General features: G+C 41.6%; 1 protein-coding gene across 1 annotated transcript in view; it reads left to right on the top strand.

The window, feature by feature from the left end:
• Window positions 1-21,148, top strand: part of DSCAM (DS cell adhesion molecule) — an 859,941-nt gene that overhangs the window by 762,748 nt on the left and 76,045 nt on the right. Inside the window, 1 exon segment of the mRNA XM_027551145.1 lies at window positions 750-883. Within this exon segment, the coding sequence (XP_027406946.1) occupies window positions 750-883 (134 nt within the window).

Raw genomic sequence — 21,148 nt, 5'->3', positions numbered from 1 at the left:
CACCAGCCACACTGGGTCAGGGCTCCCCCAAATGACCCCTTTAACTTGATTGTCTCTGTAAAGATACCATCTCCAGATAAGGTCACTTCCTGGGGTAGTAGAGTTAGAGCTTCCACATGTGGGTGTCAACTGGGAAAAAAAAAAAGCACAACATGAGAATTGTGAATTAAGTTTTATTTGTGGCATAATGAGGACTGTATCTTGGGAGACAGGTTTTCAGATAGCTCTGAGAAACTACCCCAAAGAAGTAGGGGGATGGTCAGTGTATATATGATTTTTGTGAAGGGGTTACTTACAATCAAACATGTTTTGGCAGAGACTCACTGCTGGTCATAAGGAGCAGATGTCACCATGAAAGATTTTAGTGCTTTGGTAGATATGAGGAGAGGCAAGAAGTGGGCTCGTAAAATCTTCTGCTCTATCTGAAGACTTGTTCTGCCAGTTCTTCCCAGAGCACACAGGGCCGCATTCCTGATTTCCACACTGAACTCCTTTCCAGAGGTGTTAAAAGTCAGAAGTTGCAGTGGCCGTGATTTAATCCTTGTAGAGGCAGATTGGCAAGTACCAGTTTGTAGTTTGCACAGGTTTGGGGGGACACAATTCAGACCCCAACACTGACTCCTGACGAGCAGAGCAGAGAGCGTGGCCAGGCCTGTGGGGTCCTGTGGGGTAGGGGGACAGAGTTGGGTGCAGCACTGGGGGAAGGGGGAAGTACCCTCATTTTGTGACTAAATATCCTACTTTTCCAGTTCCAGGCCCCCCTGCCGGGGTCAAGGCGGCAGCGGCCTCAGCCTCCATGGTCTTCGTGTCTTGGCTGCCACCCCTCAAGCTGAATGGCATCATCCGAAAGTACACGGTCTTCTGCTCGCACCCCTACCCCACAGTAAGTTTGTAAATCACCCCGTTCCTTTCAAGCATCTTCCAGAAACAAGCCTCGGCCTCCCATCTGGGTCATTCTCCTTTTGTTTCCACCTACTTGGGTCTTCCCAGTGGTTTTATTTTTCTCTCTGCTGTCTCCACATACAAAGCAAGGTTCTCATTAGCACCTCATTTGAAAATAGACTTCTGAATCCTTCTAAGGGACACAATTGTTTGGAATTATTGTTTATTGGGTGAGTTCCCACAAAACTGCCTGCTGGCTTTATCAAAATCAAAACCCAGAAGGCTTAATTGATAGTCAGTGGACAACGCCTATTGATTTTGCTGTTGCGCTTGTCTTCAAATGCCTCCCCCGCCTGCTTCCCACCTCCCACCTTGCCTTCCTCCCCTGCCCATTCCCCACTGAGACTTAACAGCAGACAAAACCCTGTTGTCCTAGAAATGAGGGACTTTATCAACAATCTGTGACCCTCCCAAGTACAGTGTGTGTTTGTGTGTGTGTGTGTGTGTGTGTGTGTGTGCACGCGCGTGTGCTCAGTTGCTAAGTCACATCCAACTCTCTGTGACTCCATGGACTGCAGCCCGCCAGACTCCTCTGTCCATGGAATTCTCCAGGCAAGCATGCTGGAGTGAGCTGTCATGCCCTTCTCCTTCCCAACCCAGCGATCCAACCTCTATCACTTGAGTCTCCTACATTGACAGGCAGGTTCTTTACCACAAGGGTCACTTGGGAAGACCCCAAGGACAATAATTAGCTTCATTCATTGTGGAGGAATTAAAAGTTAGAGTACTTAATATGTCAAAGTGCAGTATTTATTTTCATTAATATCATCACTGAATAATACTTACAGAGTTAAACTGTTTCTTAAACAAACAAAAAAAAATTGAATATCCAAGAAGGACATGATAAAGAAAACAAAAAATGGTTTATCAAATTGATGATGTCTTCATAGAAATGTTTATGGCCTTTCCTGAGGTAGGCACTATATCCAATCCATCCTTCTATCTCCCAGCTCCTGGCATAAAACTTGACCTGCATAGCCATTCAATAAGTGCTTGTGGAATGAATATGCAAATTAAGTTTGGCTTTATTGTGGTAAAATATTATAATATAAAATGTACCTTTTCTAAGTGTTTGGTTCAGTGGCGTTAAGTCCATTCACATTGCTGGGCAACCATCACCACCATCCATCTCCAGAGCTCTTTTCATCTTCCCAAACTGAAACTCTGTCCCCGTTAAGCCCCAGCTCCCCACTCCTCCTCCCCTGGGCCCTGGCAACCACCCCACGTCTGTGTGTGTATTAGTCGCTGTCATGTCCTACTCTTTGCAGCCCCATGGACTGTAGCCCAGCAGGCTCCTCTGCCCATGGGGTTTCCTAGGCAAGAATACTGGAGTGGGTTGCCATTCCTTCTCAAGAGGATCTTCCCAACCCAGGAAAGTCTAGGAATCTCATACATATCAGCAGAATCAGATAGTGTTTCTTTCTCTGCCTGGTTTATCTCACTGAGTGTGTTTGAGGTGAATCCACGCTGTAACATGTGTCAGAATTTCCTTCCTTTTAAAGACTGAATAGCATTCCTGAACGAATTTAGTAATTAATTTTTAATTAAAATGGCATGTTTTCCCAAGTCTAGAGTCTAAATGGGTCCAGAGGCCTGGTGGCCCCCTAAAAAGTGAGGATGATTAACAGTGGGGAGCCAGGGGGAGAACGGGGCTGAGGCTCAAAGGCGCTCATCTCTCACTGAAACGTATCAATTGTACGTTCTGCTGTTTATACATCAACAGCAGTACCTCTGGAGTTGAAGTGGAGACTTAGAAGTAATACGCTCACAGTTGGGTTTCAGAACTTGTATGACTTCATTATTTGGTTTCAAACATGCTATTAATTCTCACCTGCTGAATCCTGTGTCAGATCCTGCCATCAAAGTCTGGAGGTACAGAGCCTCGTAGATGACACGGTGGGTGGCCCTGTTCCTCTGCTCAGAGGCCAAGCACTGAGGTCCCTGTGCAGGTTCTGACCCGCTGATCATCAGCCCTGTCGTAGCATCACATTCACCAAAGAGATGCTAACTTATTGCTGAAAGTGTGGCCACATTTCACTAGCATTCGAAGGGCTTCTTTTTTATTTTTTTATTGGAGGATAATTGCTTTACAGTATTGTGTTAGTTTCTGCTGTACAACAGCATGAATTGGCCATGTGTATACATATATTCCCTCCCTCTTGAGCCTCTCTCCATCCCACCCCTCTAAGTTATCACAAAGCACTGAGCTGGGCTCCCTGTGTTGTACAGCAGCCTCCCACTGGCTATCTATTTACAGAAGGTAGCATATATATGTCAAAGCTACTGTCTCAATTTGGGGTTTCTTTATTTTTATTCAGTAATTCATTTGTGTATTTGCCGTAGGACTCACAATTACTGTTTGACTCTAACAAACTAGAGAGAAACCAGAAGGGTATAGGGACAACCAGCAGCTCACTCTTGTCTGTCTTCCCAACTGGCTCTTCACATCTAAACTAAAAGCCCCCACCTGGCTTGTTTAGAATTAGTTCTGAGTGACTGAGCCTTTGCTGAGCAAGCTCACATCTGCGGACCTCGGGTGCCGTGTTAGTCTTCATCCTCCCAGCCTACAAATTTCATCCTATAAAAAGAGAAGTTGCTAGCCTGATCTCAGGATGGAAAAGTGTGTAAGATGGAATATAAATGATTTGCCCAGGGATTTCCAGTCTCCCTACACAGAATAATGGGATTCAACCTCCCAGAACCTTCTCAACAAAAGCCTTCCAAAAATTACAGTAGTGAGATCGAGCCAGTCATAAAAGGTGGGAAATACAATGAACTTCTTACCCCACTGATGTCTTCCAACCACTAGCGGTGTCTTTGTGCTGTCTTTTGCTCTGCTGTGTGCTCAGTCGTATCTGACTCTTTGCGACCTCATGGACTGTAGCCCACCAGTCTCCTCTATCCATGGGATTCTCCAGGCAAGAATACTGGGGTGGGTCACCATTTCCTCCTCCAGGGAAACTTCCCCGGGATTGAACCCACACCTCTTGCATCTCTTGCACTGGTAGGCTAATTCTTTACCACTTGTGCCACCTAGGAAGCCTGTGCTATCTTTGCATGCATGCTAAGTCATTTTGGGCTTCACCTGTGGCTCAGGTGGTAAAGAATCTGCCTGCAATGTGGGAGATCTGGGTTCGATCCCTGGGTTGGGAAGATTTCCTGGAGAAGGGAAAGGCTACCCACTCCAGTATTCTGGCCTGGAGAATTCCTTGGACTGTATAGTCCAGGGGGTCACAAAGAGTTGGACATGACTGAGTGACTTTCACTAAGTCATTTCAGTCGTGTCCAACTCTTTATGACCCCATGGACTGTAACCACCAGGCTCCTCTGTCCATGAGATTCTCTAGGCAAGAATGGACCATATTAAAAAAACAAACAAACAAACAAACACTGTTGATCTAGAAGTGTATAATTATCACCGAGGTGCCTATGGTCTCCTGGGAAGTGCCACTTATTAAGCTTCGGGGAAAGCCCAGAACCCCAGAGCTGTCCTCAATAATGAAAAGTAATCAGAATCAGTTTTCTTCCATCTCTAGAGCCTCACTGCTACTCGCCTATTTCAAACATCATTTAAGACCACGAGGTCTATTTTTAATAGACTTTATTTTTTAGAGCAGTTTTAGGTTGACAGCAAAATTGAGTGTGAGCTGCAGAGATTTCTCATCTGAGACCTATTTTTAAAATAATACCATTACAAGGAAAGATCAGAGAGAACTAATGCAAGTCTCTTCAGAGGTGAAGAATTGAAAAATTCCCTCTACTAGTCTGTGCTTTCCCATGGAGTGAATAAGAAACTATAAATTACTAGAAGGGGGGATTTTTTTCCCCTGTCTTTAGTTTCTGCAATTTAATTTTAAGTCAGAAAACTGGATGCTATCAATTTTCTGAGGCTTTTGCGTTTCTGCCTATGTAGCCAAAGAAACACAAGAGGGCAGCCGTAGTTCTGTATATTTTCCCTGCTCATGTATCTGATTTTTTTTTTTCTTTGAAATGACTTCATAGTCAAATGTAGAACATGGGAGGATAAATTAGGACACAGCATACTCTGTAATTTAATCTTCTTTATAAGAGTCCCTCAGCTAACCTCCTTAACAGATGTAAATTTTCTCTGAAGGTCCTCGATTCATCCCCCTTCCTTGTGGAAGGGCTTTGTTAAAAGACACAGGCTCTTTCCCCTAATATGTGAAATGCCTCGTCTGATTATAGGCATTTGTTTCATGGTGTTCTCTCAGGTCAGCTTAGTAAAAAGGCATCAGAATATGAAACTCTGTGTGTTGCCAGACAAGACACTGTAAATTTGTCTCAAGACTGATTGCCTAAAAGTGGTGCTTGGTAAACATTAATCTCATTGTAGGGGGCTAGTTGATGCCATGAGACATCCACCTCCCCAGTCAGAGCAAAATCTCAAAGTCCGTTTGATTCAGGAATTCATCCATATCATTTTGGGACCGTGGTTATTATTTTAGTACATAATGGTTTAGATGATCAATTCATGCTCTATGAGAAGTGATGGAAATCTGAAGAAGCGAGCTAGCCTTGTAAGGTCCCAGGTAGAAAGGAGCTAACCTGGGCTTCCTTTCTAATAACCCTCCCCACTTAAAAGCAGACTATGAGAAGGATTATATAGTATAGAAGCATGAGGATGTAGAAATTGTCTATTTTGCAGTGCTAAGCTGATGGATGTAGAAATGTGAAATTAGATAGCCCGAACTTTTTGTTGCTAAGTTGCATCTGACTCTGCATCCCCATGGGCTGTAGCCTGCCTGGCTCCTCTGTCCATGGTATTTTTCAGGCAAGAATATTGAAGTGGGTTGCCATTTCCTCCTCCAGGGGAAACTTCTCATTAATGAAGAATAAAAATCAGAAAGCCTAAACATTATATCAATGAGCTGTGATCTACCTCAGTTATTCCAGTTTCAGATAATATTGCTAGCCAGTTCCTGCGTGTCATAAGGCTCAGTAGATGTTTCTGGGTGAGCCAATGAGACTTGTAGCAGCTGACTCTCCTCCGTGTACTCCACACCTCAGAATTAAGCAAATCTTCTGGGAAGCAAGAAAGTAACTTCCAGCAAGTCCAGACAACATTCAAACCAAGGTAGCAGGTGTGTGGAGTTTCAGCTTCAACATCAGTCCTTCCAGTGAATAGTCAGGACTGATCTCCTTTAGGATGGACTGGTTGGATCTCTTTGCAGCCAAGGGACTCTCAAGAGTCTTCTCCAACACCACAATTCAAAAGCATCAATTCTTCAGCGCTCAGCCTTCTTCACAGTCCACCTCTCACACCCATACATGACCACTGGAAAAACCATAGCCTTGACTAGATGGACCTTTATTGGCAAATTAATGTCTCTGCTTTTTAATACGCTGTCTGCTGCTGCTGCTGCTAAGTCGCTTCAGTCGTGTCCGACTCTGTGCGACCCCATAGACGGCAGCCCACCAGGCTCCTCTGTCCCTGGGATTCTCCAGGCAAGAATACTGGAGTGGGTTGGTCGTAACTTTTCTTCCAAGGAGTAAGCATCTTTTAATTTCTTGGCTGCAGTCACCATCTGCAGTGATTTTGGAGCCCAGAAAAATAAAGTCAGCCACTGTTTCCACTGTTTCCTCAACTATTTGCCACGAAGTGATGGTACTGGATGCCATGATCTTAATTTTCTGAATGTTAAGCTTTAAGCCAACTTTTTCACTCTCCTCTTTCACTTGCATCAAGAGGCTCTTTAGTTCTTCTTCACTTTCTGCTGTAAGGCTGGTGTCATGTGCATATCTGAGGTTATTGATATTTCTCCCAGCAATCTTGATTCCAGCTTGTGCTTCCTCAAGCCCAGTGTTTCTCATGATGTACTCTGCATATAAGTTAAATAAGCAGGGTGACAATATACAGCCTTGACATACTCCTTTCCCAATTTGGAACCAGTCTGTTGTTCCATGTCCAGTTCTAACTGTTGCTTCCTGACCTGCATACAGGTTTCTCAAGAGGCAAGTCAGGTGGTCCGGTATTCCCATCTCTTTCAGAATTTTCCACAGTTTATTATGATCCACACAGTCAAAGGCATAGTCAATAAAGCAGAAGTAGCTGTTTTTCTAGAACTCTCTTGCTTTTTTGATGATCCAGCAGATGTTGGGAATTCGATCTCTGGTTCCTCTGCCTTTTCTAAAACCAGCTTGAACATCTGGAAGTTCACGGTCCACATATTGCTGAAGCCTGGCTTGGAGAATTTTGAGCATTACTTTACTAGCATATGAGATGAGTGCAATTTTGCAGTAGTTTGAGCATTCTTTGGCATTGCCTTTCTTTGGGATTGGAATGAAAACTGACCTTTTCCAGTCCTGTGGCCACTGCTGAGTTTTCCAAACTTGCTGGCATATTGAGTGCAGCACTTTCACAACATCATCTTTCAGTATTTGAAATAGCTAACTGGAATTCCATCACCTCCACTAGCTTTGTTCGTAGTGATGCTTCCTAAGGCCCACTTGACTTCACACTCCAGGATGTCTGGCTCTAGGTGAGTGATCACACCATTGTGATTATCTGGGTCGTGAACTATGTGCTAAATATGTGTTCAGTTGCTCAGTCATGTCCGACTCTTTTGTGAATCCCTGGGCTATAGCCCACCAGGCTCCTCTGTCAATGGGATTCTCCAAGCAAAAATACTGGAGTAGGTTGCTATTCCCTCCTCCAGAGGGATTGTCCCAACCCAGGGATCAAATCCACATCTCTTACATCTCCTGCATGGGCAAGCAGATTCTTTACCCCTAAGCCACCTGGAAAACTCATTGTGTCATATGCTCTCTGCCTGTAGTTTTCAAACTTGGTTCCTCATGACTCACAATCAGAAATACATTTTATGATCACACTCCAGTACACACACACACACAAAACCAAAGCCTTGTAAACAACACTTCACTTACTATACACAATGCACTGTGATATTCTCTGGTATTTTCTGTTCTATGGGTTTTTTTTTCTCTTATTTTTAAAATGGTTGCTAGATCTGCTAAATTGCTTCTATGGCCCACATTTTTTAAAATACTGCTTTTCATCAGTTCATTCCGATGATGACCTTATGCAAGAGGGGATGTTATTATTCTCTTCTTCGTACTGGTACTGACATGCAGACTGTGCAGCCTGCCCAGGACACAGCTTAGCAAGGTTAAGACAGGGGCTGCAGCCCGAGGGAGCAGGACCCAGATTCTCCACCCTGACAGCTTACTGCCCTCCCCAGAGAAGTAGGCACCATTTCTCTTCAGCATCCCCAGCACTGATTTTTAGCTCAGCTTTGGCATAACCGTAATCTCCTACATCATTGTTAGATGGGCATACCTGGGCTCCCGGAGTACTGTGTCAGTTTCTTCAGTACAGGGACCACTGTTAGTCATAATACTGGAAATCCCAGTATTATGCTGAAATAGTGGGTATTCAGCAAATGCTATGTTGAATTAAACCTTCTGGATGATGGCTATGAGTCATCCAATAGAGGTTAAATTGAATAATGAAGTTTCTGCTTAATAAGGCAGAGAAAGTGTGTTAAATACTTTGGGATTCTTTCCATCCCAGAAGGATTTAGACAGAACGCCTGCACTTTTGAATCACTGACTTGGAAATCATTCTTCCATAGTTTCAGCTACATGACCTGCTGCTGGACATCTTTTTTTTGTATATATAATAGCAAAGCTGAAAATTATGGAGATACCAGAAGTCACTTGGACTTCCTGGTGGCCCTGGTGGTAAAGAACTCATCTGCCAATGCAGGAGACATGGGAGATGTGGGTTCGATCCCTGGGTTGGGAAGAACCCCTGGAGTAGGAAATGCGACCCACATATAAGTATTCTTGCCTGGAGAATCCCATGGATGGAGGAACCTGGCGGGCTATAGTCCACGGGATCACAAAGAGTCAGACACGACTGAAGTGACTTAGCACACACAGAAGTCACCCAAAGAGTACATAGGTCGTGTTCTTTGTGTGTGTGTATACGCTAAGTACATGAAACACCTAAGTGTTTCTAAGGAAGCTCAAGAATATACTTCCCCAAAATTTTTATAAATTTTACAAAAACAAGCTGATTTTCAAATGCTTAGATGTTGGTCTGTCTTAAGGAAACTTTTCTACTTTTTTCCCCCAGGCATATGATAGTACTTATGGTACTAATTGCTAGAATAAAATTTGGTTAATCACAAGAGCATCAGTTCAGTTCAGTTGCTCAGTCATGTCTGATTCTTTGCGACCCCATAGACTGCAGCACGCCTTCCGGAGCTTGCTCAAACTCATGTTCCATTGAGTCGATGATGCCATCCAATCATCTTATCCTCTGTCATCCCCTTCTCCTGCCTTCAATCTTTCACAGCATCAGGGTCTTTTCCAATAAGTTAGTTCTTCACATCAGGTGGCCAAAGTATTGGAGTTTCAGCTTTAGCATAGATAGAGTCTAACCCATGCCTGCCACACAGAAGTGTGACAAAGACCTGCTGGCACGTGATTAACTGCATATGTATTTGTGAAACACAGGGCTTCCCAGGTGGTACTAGTGGTAAAGAAACCACCTGCCAGTGCAAAAGACATAACAGATGCAGGTTTGATCCCTGGGTCAGGTAGATCCCCTGGAGAAGGGCATGGCAACCCACTCCAGTATTCTTGCCTGGAGAATCCTGTGGACAGCCTGGTGGGATGCAAGTTCAGTATTTCATGGCCAGTTCTGATGAAATATATTCTAAATCTGCTTTAAACTTTTTATGCTGCAATTTACATATATTTGTTGGATCCCAAGTCTTTGAGGAGTGAGGGGAAGAACATGTTATGTCTTATAATCTGATTCTTTAAAAAAAAATAAACAATAATCTGGTTCTTTCTATTCTCAATGAACCAGCCAATAACTGCTCAATATTTCTGTTAAGTCCATATAATTAAAAAATAAATCACCGTCAGTTGTCCTTCAGTTATATTAGGCATCAATCAGGTGAAGTTGTCCAGTTTCTCTAACTGATCAAAATGCAGGATCTTCCCAGGTCTCCCACATTGTAGGCAGATTCTTTACCAGCTGAGCCACCAGGGAAGCCCAAGAATACTTTAGTAGGTAGCCTATCCCTTCTCCAGCAGATCTTCCCAACCCAGGTATCGAACCTGGGTCTCCTGCATTGCAGGCAAATTCTTTACCAACTGAGCTGTGAGGGAAGCCCAACACATATGTTAAGATTGGGCAAAAGCTTGACCTTTAAAATCCTGAACCTGATTTTGTACTTTATTGAACAAAGGAAAATAGAAGCATATATTCAAATGGAATTTCTGTACAGAAACAAGCCCTGAAATTCACTTTTCAAGCCCAGTCTCACAAGATTGCCTGCCCAGTTTTGCAGATAAATTGCCAATACGCTACTGGGTTTGAGCTACAATTCATTCAGACTAGACAGTGGTGTAAGCTTCCTCATTGCTTCTTTTCTCTACCTGAGTAGCCATAGATGAAAATGCCTTTTTGATCAACTAGCTTTTGGAGCTTTTGAAAGATTCCAGCTTTGAAAACAGATCATCTTTTTGACTTGGCCTGATACAGACATGGGTTGCTATTTAAGGAAATAAATGGCTTTAAATCTTCCTCAGTTAAGAATGGCTATCCTTTCCCCAAACTGTATTTTATACCTCTATTATGTGCATCACTGAGAAGAGCCCTTCTCAAAATTTCTTTCTCATGTGTGAAAAGTTATATAATCCTAACCCAGTTCTTTTGTGTAAAATTTGTTGAATAGGTGATAGCAATCAAGTTAATAAAGCACTTTTACAGAGAGATAATTTTTATGGCAGATAGTATGACAATGGGAAAGGGATGAGCCAAAATTATAGTAAATGGAGGTGATTTTGTTAAAAAGAGAGTGAGGAATACAAGAATCCTGTAATGTCTGTCTGGTTATTGAGATGATGCCTGGATTTTAAACAATATCATGGAGAGACTACTTTCTTTATTGCCTTTTCTGGGTATCAACTGTAATTCACTTCCAGAACATTGTAACAATAATGTTTATATATGGGAGGCCCAAGATTAAAATAGTTTATGCTTGGAACTCTTTTTTAAAAGTAGTCCATAACCATTTACATAATAGCCAATCAAGCCATCTTGGTAAAGTACAGAGGAAACCACCAAAACTGACTGATGTAGAACAAGAAGCTTTAATGTGCTAGTATTTAAATGGGAACCGATCATCTTAGTCTGTTTCTTTAGGAAGATCTTTGTGAAATATTATCTTCTTCTAAAGATGAGTGGATAAGAAAGCTGTGGTACATATACACAATGGAGTATTACTCAGCCATTAAAAAGAATACATTTGAATCAGTTCTAATGAGGTGGATGAAACTGGAGCCTATTATACAGAGTGAAGTAAGCCAGAAAGAAAAACACCAATACAGTACATTAACACATATATATATGGAATTTAGAAAGATGGTAACAATAACCCTGTATACGAGACAACAAAAGAGACACTGATGTATAGAACAGTCTTTTGGACTCTGTGGGAGAGGGAGAGGGTGGGATGATTTGGGAGAATGGCATTGAAATACATATAATATCATATATGGAATGAGTCGCCAGTCCAGGTTCAATGCACGATACTGGATGCTTGGGGCTGGTGCACTGGGATGACCCAGAGGGATGGTATGGGGAGGGGGGAGGGAGGAGGGTTCAGGATGGGGAACACATGTATACCTGTGGCGGATTCATTTCGATATTTGGCAAAACCAATACAATAGTGTAAAGTTTAAAAACAAAATAAAATTAAATTTAAAAAAAAGATGAAAATAGTGAAATAAAATGGAAATCAGATCAAACTGTATTATACATAGAAATTTTAAAATGAGGCAAATCTTAAATTGATCCAACTAATTATTTACTCTTTATGTAATCCAGGGTATTTCTCTGCCACTAAACAGAAAGATTTATATGCTCTGAAAGAGTCTTGCCCTATAATTAAAAGAGCTATCATTCTGTTTATTCTGCTTTGAGGGAGGTATTTTTTTTTAATCACTTCTGTGAACATTCTATCTACAAAATCAGAGCACTCAATTTTTTTAAATAGGAGGTTAATAATTAGATGTTAAAGTGTTTTAAAGCACCATATTTCTTTGATGGAATTAGTGGTTCATTAAAAAGTTAATTGAAAATTTTTAAAGTGGAATTCTTTTTATATGCATCAGAATTGCTGAATAATTTGATCTGAACAGTTTGCAACTCTATAGTCATTCTCTACACATTTTTTTCTGTTGTATTCAAATAAATTCTAGGTCATTATTAAAGTGCCTAGGACAACAGAAACTTCTTCAGTCGATTCCAATGAGTGCTTACAAGTCCCCAAACTGCAGTACTCTGACCTAGGATCCCTGGGAGATAAGTGGAGGGATAGGAAAGACAAGGCCCTTCTCAGAGTGCCTGAAGCATCCATGGCAGAGTGACAATAAGAACATGCAAAACTATAATCCGAAGAGTACTCTAGGATTGGCCACATGCTAGGGCACAGAGCAAGCCTCAATAAATTTAAGAGTCTAGAAATTATTTCAAGCATCTTTTCTGACCACACCTACATGAAACTAGAAATAAACCACAGAAAAGAAAGGAGAAAAAAAATGATTACATGGAGAATAATCCAAAGGGCAATAAAAATTAGGACCATAATGGATGCATGTATGGCTTCCCTGGTGGTTAACCAGTGAAGAATCTGCCTGCAATGCAGGAGACATGAGTTTGATCCCTGTGTCAGGAAGATGCCCTGGAGAAGGAAATGGAGATACACTCTAGTATTCTTGCCTGGGGATTCCCATGGACAGAGGAGCCTGGCGGGCTACAGTTATGGGCTTACAAAGAGCCAGGCACTACTGAGTGACTAAGCCACCACCACCAAACAAAGAGCAAATATGACACCTGATTGAGGAGATTAAAGAAGGCTTTATGAGGCTTTACAAATTTGTCCATCAATCCAAATAGTGTAAGAGATTTGGAAATGGATTCAGCCATTATTGGGTAAATATCCAGTTTTATAGAAATTACTAAAGAGCATTTAAAGTAGCTCATTATGGCTAATTTTATTTTCTAGTTAAATAGTTTCTTAGACACAAAAGGAAAATTAATACAACAGCATGTGGCTCAGCTGGTAAAGAATCCACCTGCAATGCAGGAGACCTGGGTTAGATCCCTGGGATGAGAAGATCCACTGGAGAAGGGAAAGGCTACCCACTCCAGTATTCTGGCGTGGAGAAGTCCTTGGATTATACAGTCCATGGGGTCGCAAAGAGTCGAACATGACTGAGCGACTTTCACTTTTACTTTCACATGGAGAAGGAAGTAGCAACTCATTCCAGTTTTCTTGCCTGTGAAATCCCATGGACAGAGGAGCCTGGCAGGCTACAATTCATGGGGATGCAAAGAATTGAACATGAGTAAGTGACTTAGCACATCCCAAGACAAGAATAATTTGGGAGTGAAAATAGGTCTGGAAGACACTGTTCCTAGGCTTTTCATGGGGTGATATTGAAGCACCAGGATAAGACCAACCTCCCAAGCTTCCCATTCTTTTGAGGAGGATACTGTTAGTTTCCTCAGAAATGCATGACTCTACCCACCAGACCTAAAACCATAACACAGGAAGGCTGAACACTGGAAATGTGAGCTGTCTGACTTGGGTGTCAAAAAGTAAATTAGCTGTATTTTTCACTCTGGGTACATTGTCGCTGCATTTTCCACCCTGGGTACAATTTTAGAGATGCAAATATGTCAGAAGCCTTGCTAAAAACTTGCTATAAATATATTTTTAAATCAAATGCATGAAGTTCACATTTATTTTCCTGGGCATTTTATAAATATGAACCCATGCCCTTGACTATGACAGGGATGATTTTTGGAAGGGAATTCAAATGATTTTACTTCTAGGTTTTAGTAGGAGTGTGTCAGATCCCTTATTTTAATTAACCCTCCAATTTGCCAAACCATGATTATATCTTGTCCCTTGAAGAGCAAACTTATCTTGTGTGGGTGTGTGCTAAGTTGCTTCAGTTGTGTCCAACTCTTTGTGGCCCTGTGGACTATAGCTGCCAGGCTTCTCTGTCCATGGGATTCTCCAAGCAAGAATACGGGAGGGGGTTGCCATGCCCTCCTCCAGGGGTTCTTCCCAACCCAGGGATTGAACCTGCGTCTCTTATGTCTATTTTGGCAGGTGAGTTCTTTACCGCTAGAGCCACCTAGAAAGCCCCCCTTATAATCTAACAAAGGAATAAAACTCCATAAATGTCTATGAATTCAAGCTCAACAGCTATTTATGAGCTTTTATGATCACTAGGCATGATATTAAGAGCATTTGCACAGCCCAAAGAAGAGATCTGGAGTCCAGCAAGCTTATATGACCTACCCCAGGTGTCCTGTAACTATTGTCAAGCCTCATCACAGATTTCCATACATATCAGCCTCTATACGGTCTTTCCTGGTGGCTCAGAGGTAAAGAGTCCACCTACAATGCAGGAGACACGGGTTCAATCCCTGGGTCGGGCAGATCCCCTAGAGAAGGAAACGGCAACCCATGCCAGTATTCTTGCCAGAGGAATCCCATGGACAGAGGAGCCTGGTGGGCTACAGGCCATGGGATCGCAAAAGAGTTGGACATTACTTAGCGACTAAAGAGCACCAACAACAGCCTCCATACTTGCAATGTAGTAGCGTTGGCATAACAGCCCACCTCCCACAGCAAAAACCCATGAACATTCCATTTATAAGCACTATATCTGCAACAGCTCAGTAGATAAAATACTTGCATATGTTATAATTTAAGTGTGGGTCCCAAAATAATACCAAAGTCTTCCCTCAAGAAAGCTATAGATTGCCCTTGCTACATGACACCAGCTAAAGAGAAGAACGCTGCTCTTCTTATTTAACCATCTCTCATGGACTAAGAAATAAATAACTTCACTGTCACTTCAAGGATTTCAATGGAGAGTGATTACCTAATAATCAACATCAGGTTAAATGGTTTCTGATATAATCAGCATGTTTAAATAGTTTTTAGATGAGAAAACAGATTTTTTTTTTCTCAATAGCTAATAGGAATTTATGATAGGCTTGGAATAATTGGCCAGCCCAATCTACAGATGCTCTGTCTGCTCCATCATGCTGGCATAGACCACAGTCAAAAATGAGTTGCGGGCTGCTATATTTACAGTGTATAACCAACAAGAGCCTGCTGTCTAGCACATGGATCTCTTCTCAGTGTAATCTGACAGCCTGGATGGGAGGGAGTTTGGGGAGAAGGGATACATATATACCTTTGGCTGAATCCCTTTGCTGTTCACCTAAAACTATCACAACACTGTTAATAGGTTCTGGAGAAGGCAATGGCACCCCACTCCAGTACTCTTGCCTGGAGAATCCCAGGGACAGAGGAGCCTGGTGGGCTGCCGTCTATGGGGTCACACAGAGTCGGACACAACTGAAGTGACTTAGCATATATCCCAATACAAAATAAAAAGGTTAAAAACAAAAATGAGCCATGGGACAAAACTTCCTGTGAAGAGCCAAGCCTATACGAGTCATATACCTGGCATCAGAGCTTTCCGAATGTTGATTGGTTTTGTATGTCTACAGGTCATAACGTAACACTACTCTTCCCTGAAAACAAATGTTTAGCCCAATTGCAGTCATCCACTCAGGATTAATTCATGTTTTATTTTGGGGGATAATCACATCTTCTAGAATGGCTAATATCTCTGTCCTAACTGAAAATGATGACATTAGAGAGTTTAAGATTTACCAGAAAGAAAATTAAATAGATATTTAAATATAGAGAAAAGTGTCTTTCTACCCTCCCCACAATTTCTCCTTTTGCCAGATTGGATTCATTCATCCCTAAGAAACTACACTGGGAGTCTGTGTTTCCTTATGGTACAATTTCCTGTCTTGTTGCCCACAGCAGAGTGAAGCTCTACTATGGTCTTTTCTATTCTATTTTTCTATTCTGTCCCTCTGTGTTCATTTAACTCTTCAAAATTTGTGAAAGATTAGCCTGGTTGAAGTATCAGGAAAAATATGGAAATGAAATCAATCCTTCTCACTGAACATTCCTAGCATTTAGGAGGTAGCATCATATAACAGAATGAAGGTAAAAATTAGCAAGTCAGCTTAAACATGATTTAATCCTCATGTTGGAAAATCTGGCATCCAATAAAAACAAAATTAAGGAAATGTTAATAGAATCAATATTATTATATACTATGTAGAATGTTAAGGAAAACATTTCATAAGTAATAGTCATCCTCCCTTTTTCTCAGAACAATCATTTTTGGCTGAGCGTTAAGGGAAAGGATTTAAACAAATAGATTAGCTTCACTACCATGAATGAGCTTCTAATTAATCTTTTTCCCATAGAGCTCTTTTTCTCTTATCTGTTGCCACCTCTTGAACATGTCAGCAATGGTTGAATTATGCACCATCTAGTCAGGAAGATCCACTGGAGAAGGGATAGGCTACCCACTCCAGTGTTCTTGGGCTTCCCTTGTGGTTCAGCTGGTAAAGAATCCTCCTGCAATGCAGGAGATCTGGGTTGGGAAGATCCTCTGGATAAGGGAAAGGCCAGGACTCCAATACTCTGGTCTGGAGAATTCCATGGACTACAGTTAATGGGGTCGCAAAGAGTTGGACACAACTGAGCAACTTTCACTTTCATGGACAAGTAACCCTGGAGAAGGAAATGGCAACTCACTCCGGTATTTTTTCCTAAAGAATCCATGTACAGAGCAGCCTGGTGGGCTATAGTCCATGGGGTCGTAAAGAGTTGGATATGATTGAAAGACTAACAAGAACAAGATGGATAAGTAAAGAGTTTACCCAGTGGCTCAGCAGTAAAGAATCTGCCTGCAATGCGGCAGACTTGCAGGAGATGCAGTTTTAATCCCTGGGTTGGGAAGATCCCCTGGAGAAGGAAAATGCAATCCACTCCAGTACTCTTGCCTAGAAATCCCCATGGACAGAAGAGCCTGGCGGGCTACAGTCCATGGAATTGCAAAGAGTCAGACGTGACTGAGAGACTAAAAAACAACAATGGATAAATAAGGCTGTTTAAGACAAACATCATATAATTTGCAGTATACCTCTTTATTGGAGACATCTCACACCTATGAGCATCTCTCTGGAGATGTCCGCCTTGCTTCCCTCTATGGGACCATATGTGAGCATCCTTAAACCAACAACCTGCAAATGACATCTAGTTCCAGCACAGCCTTCTCTCCTCTGTGAGCTGAGTTAGCATTTAATCTTCTCAGGTGTGACTCGCCAGTCTCTAAGGTGAGCTCACAGGCCTCTACAATCCATAGGTGGGAATGCACACAGACATCCGTCGGCAAAAATATCCTATTCTTGACTCAGCCTCTTATGGGACTCAGAGGTAAATGACCATCAAAACATTAGAATCAGAAAGCCCTGGGTAGGTGGTCTCACTTTTTTATAAGGCAAGAAAGTACTGGTGTCTTTGAAACTATTCTCACTTCTTAAGGATGTTGTTAAAACTTCATGAAAACAAGAAAAGTTACATTTACTATCCAGTTACGTATATATATGTGTGTGTTTGTGTGTGTGTGTGTGTGTGTGTACAAAGAAAATGAATCACCTCTTCAATTGCTTAAATTGTTCAGTCAATTTTCTGCTTGCCCTTCTACTGAGACCAAAAAAATTGTGCTCAATTGTGGAAGTCCTCAGGGCAGCGTACTGACAACACCTATGTAACCAATTTTCCCAAATACCCAGCAGGAACCCCAAAGTAGCTCGACTCCTGTTTTCCATCCTAATGTATAGAGAAAAATCATTCCAACTGGGGGAAGTTTTTATGCATAAACCTTCTTTGTTTCAACTTTTAGTTAATCATCTATGTAAATGGTGCAACAAATATTTACATAAGAAGTCGTATTTTTATCATTGATTTTAGCCTCATGTTTAGCTATAGCTCATGTTTCAGGTAAAAATTCAATGAATAAAGACCAATTGTATGTTATAGACAGGGGAGTGATTGAGTTTTAACTGAAGACTATGGAGAAGGCAATGGCACCCCACTCCAGTACTCTTGCCTGGAAAATCCCATGGACGGAGGGGCCTGGGGTGCTGCAGTCCATGGGATCGCTAGGAGTCAGACACGTCTGAGCGACTTCACTTTCACTTTTCACTTTCATGCATTGGAGAAGGCAATGGCAACCCACTCCAGTGTTATTGCCTGGAGAATCCCAGGGACGGGGGAGCCTGGTGGGCTGCAGTCTATGGGGTCACACAGAGTCAGACACGACTGAAGCGACTTAGCAGCAGCAGCATGTACTCTTCACAGAAGATTTTGTAAATATATTCTAATGCTCTGTTGATGCTGAGTGTTCAATAGAAACAATTGTTATAATTTGCACATCATAAGCTTCGTATAATTAATTTGGCAACAGCATAGCCTTCAAACATTGCAGAACACAAGCATACACACAGTTTGGGGATCGTCTCTTCGGTTTTCCAGGAAACAAGCCAAATTCCCTCCGAACTTCTAGAGGGATTCATTTTTTCCCATGATTTTCTAAAGAGGAATTAGGCTGGTGTGTGTATGTGTGTGTTGGGGAGGTGGGGGGCAGTTTGGGTAGATAAAGGGACAAGTGGAGCACCGATGCTCACATGCACCCTAGCGTGCAGGCACCTCTGAGCACTCTGTGCAAGGGACCTATGGGCTCCTTTACTCCTCTGACACCAGGTACCTGTACATCAAATAGTTGACAATGGGAAATTCTCTGACGCTACTTTTTATTGAGGGAGCATGGATTTTATGACAATTAGGAGGTGTACTGTTGGCTCAGTAGTAAAGATTCTGCCTGCAATGCAGGAGACTTGGGTTGGATCCTTGGGTTGGGAAGACCCCCTGGAGAAGTAAATGACAACCTACTCCAGTATTCTTGCCTGGAGAATCCCATGGACAGAGGAGCCCTGTGGGCTACAGTCCAAGGGGTCACAAAAGTGTCAGACACAACTTAGCGACTAAACAAAAAAAAATAGCAAACATCCGTGTCCCCTGTTTGACTGCCAAGCTGGGATTGCAGCTTATGCAGCCTCCTGACCTACATAAGGTTGACTTAACAGCTCACAAGGGTAAGAGTAAACCCTTCATGCGTTGGCTTGCTTGTAATTGGCAGCATGGAGTGGGAAAAACAGCACTGCCCTTGGATCAGAAGTACTGAACTTGAGCCTCTGCTCACCCTTGTCTGGCACTGTGACCTCAGTGAGTCACTTCTATACCTCAGTTTCCTTGCAATATGTTTAGGCTAAGAATTTTCCAAATTGTTAAGTCCTAGTTCCTTTTTGCTTCCCAATTCCTTCTTCAATTTATGTCTGTTTTCTCAGTTTTCCTACCACTGTCAGTAGGAACCAATACTTCGTTTAGAAATATCTTTGGCTAGACATCCAGTTTCATCACTGGCAGACCCCAGTTCAGCCAGCTTCTTTGCCACTTTGTAACAAGGATTGCCTTTTCTCCATTGTCCAGCGTGTTCCTGATATCCATCCACTGAAATGGCCTTTAACAGCCCCATTTCTACCAGCTTCCTATTCATGATTATTTATGTATTCTCTGAGAAGACGGAGGCTTCCCCCCAGGTCTCCTCTTTTCTTTCTGAACTTTCATCAGAATCACCCTTACCACTTGCTTCATGGCAATCTCAACTTGTTCTAGCATCACCCTCAAAACTCTTCCGGCTCTACCCAGCTCAAAGCCACCGCCACATGTTTAGGTGCTTGTTACAGCAGCACCTCATTCCTCAGTGCTAAGTTCTGTATTAGTCTGTGTCCGGACTGCTGCTTTGTAATTAAATTCATAGATATTTAAGATTTCTATGTTCTTTTGATGAACTGATCCATTTATCACTATAAAATTACTTTCTTTCTCACTGGTAATATTCTCTGCTTATAAATCTACTTCATTTGATGTTAAGAAAACCACTCCAACTTTTTTTTGATTGATGGTAGCCTGAGATGGAGAAGGAAATGGCAACCTACTCCAGCTTTCTTGCCTGGGTAATCCCACAGACAGAGGAGCCTTGTGGGCTACAGTCCATGGGGTCGCAAAAAGTCAGACGTGACTTAGCAACTAAACAGCAAAAAATAATAATAATAATACAGCCTGGGATAGCTTTTCTGTCCTTTTATTTTTAGCCTAATTGTATTTTTATATTTGAAAAACATTTCTTGTTGGCGGCATGTATTTAGATATTGCTTTCATATCCAGTCTCAAAATCTTTCTCTTTAATTAGGATTTTAGAGCATTAACATTTAATATAAGTATAGTTATATGGACACAGTTTAAGCCTACAATCTTGCTACATTCTTATTTTCCTATTTGTTTCCCTTTTATTCTTTTGTGGCCTTCTTTGTATCAAGTGAATATTTTTTATAATTCCATTTTATTTTTGTTGGCTCATTGCTTTCACTGTACTCTTATTTTGTAACTTTAATGGCTTCTTTGGGGTTAATACACACTCCTTTAACTTTACCTGATGAGCCATCAGGACTTTCCAGTATTCTGGCCTGGAGAATTTCATGGACTGTATAGTCTGTGGGGTAGCAAAGAGTTGGACATGACTGAGAGACTCTCACTTTCCTTTAACTTTCTACATTCTACTTTCAAGTGATATTAAGCACTTCACTGATAGTTTGAAACCTTATGGTAGTATGCTTCCATCTTTCTCCCTTCCTAACATTTGAGCAGTTGTTCGCATACATTTCACTTTTATATGTTTTATGAACCCCACACTACATTGTTATCTTTTTCATTTTTTTCTTCCAATTTTCTTGAAATATCATGGACATACCACACTATGTAAGTTTAAGGTGTGCAGCATACTGATTTGACTTACACATATCATGAAATGATTACTATAGTAAGGTTAGTGAACCTCTGTCATCTCATATAGATATAAAATTAAAGAAATAGAAAAAAAATTTTCCTTGTGATGAGAATTCTTAGGATTTACTCTCTTAATTTTCATAATATAACATACAGCAGTGTTAATTTTACTTATCATGTTGTATATTACATCCCTAGTACTTGTTTATCTTTTTTAAAAAATGTATTGGAGTATATTTGGTTTATAATGTTGTGCTAGTTTCTGGTGTATGAATCAGAAAAGTGAATCAATTATACATATATCAACACATATGTCCATTCATTCTTTAGATTTTCCC

The sequence above is a fragment of the Bos indicus x Bos taurus genome, chromosome 1 (genome assembly GCF_003369695.1).
Source record: "Bos indicus x Bos taurus breed Angus x Brahman F1 hybrid chromosome 1, Bos_hybrid_MaternalHap_v2.0, whole genome shotgun sequence".
NCBI classification, from domain to species: Eukaryota; Metazoa; Chordata; class Mammalia; order Artiodactyla; family Bovidae; genus Bos; species Bos indicus x Bos taurus.
Note: the sequence above shows the minus strand (reverse complement) of the source record. Positions and strands in the feature narration are given on the sequence as shown.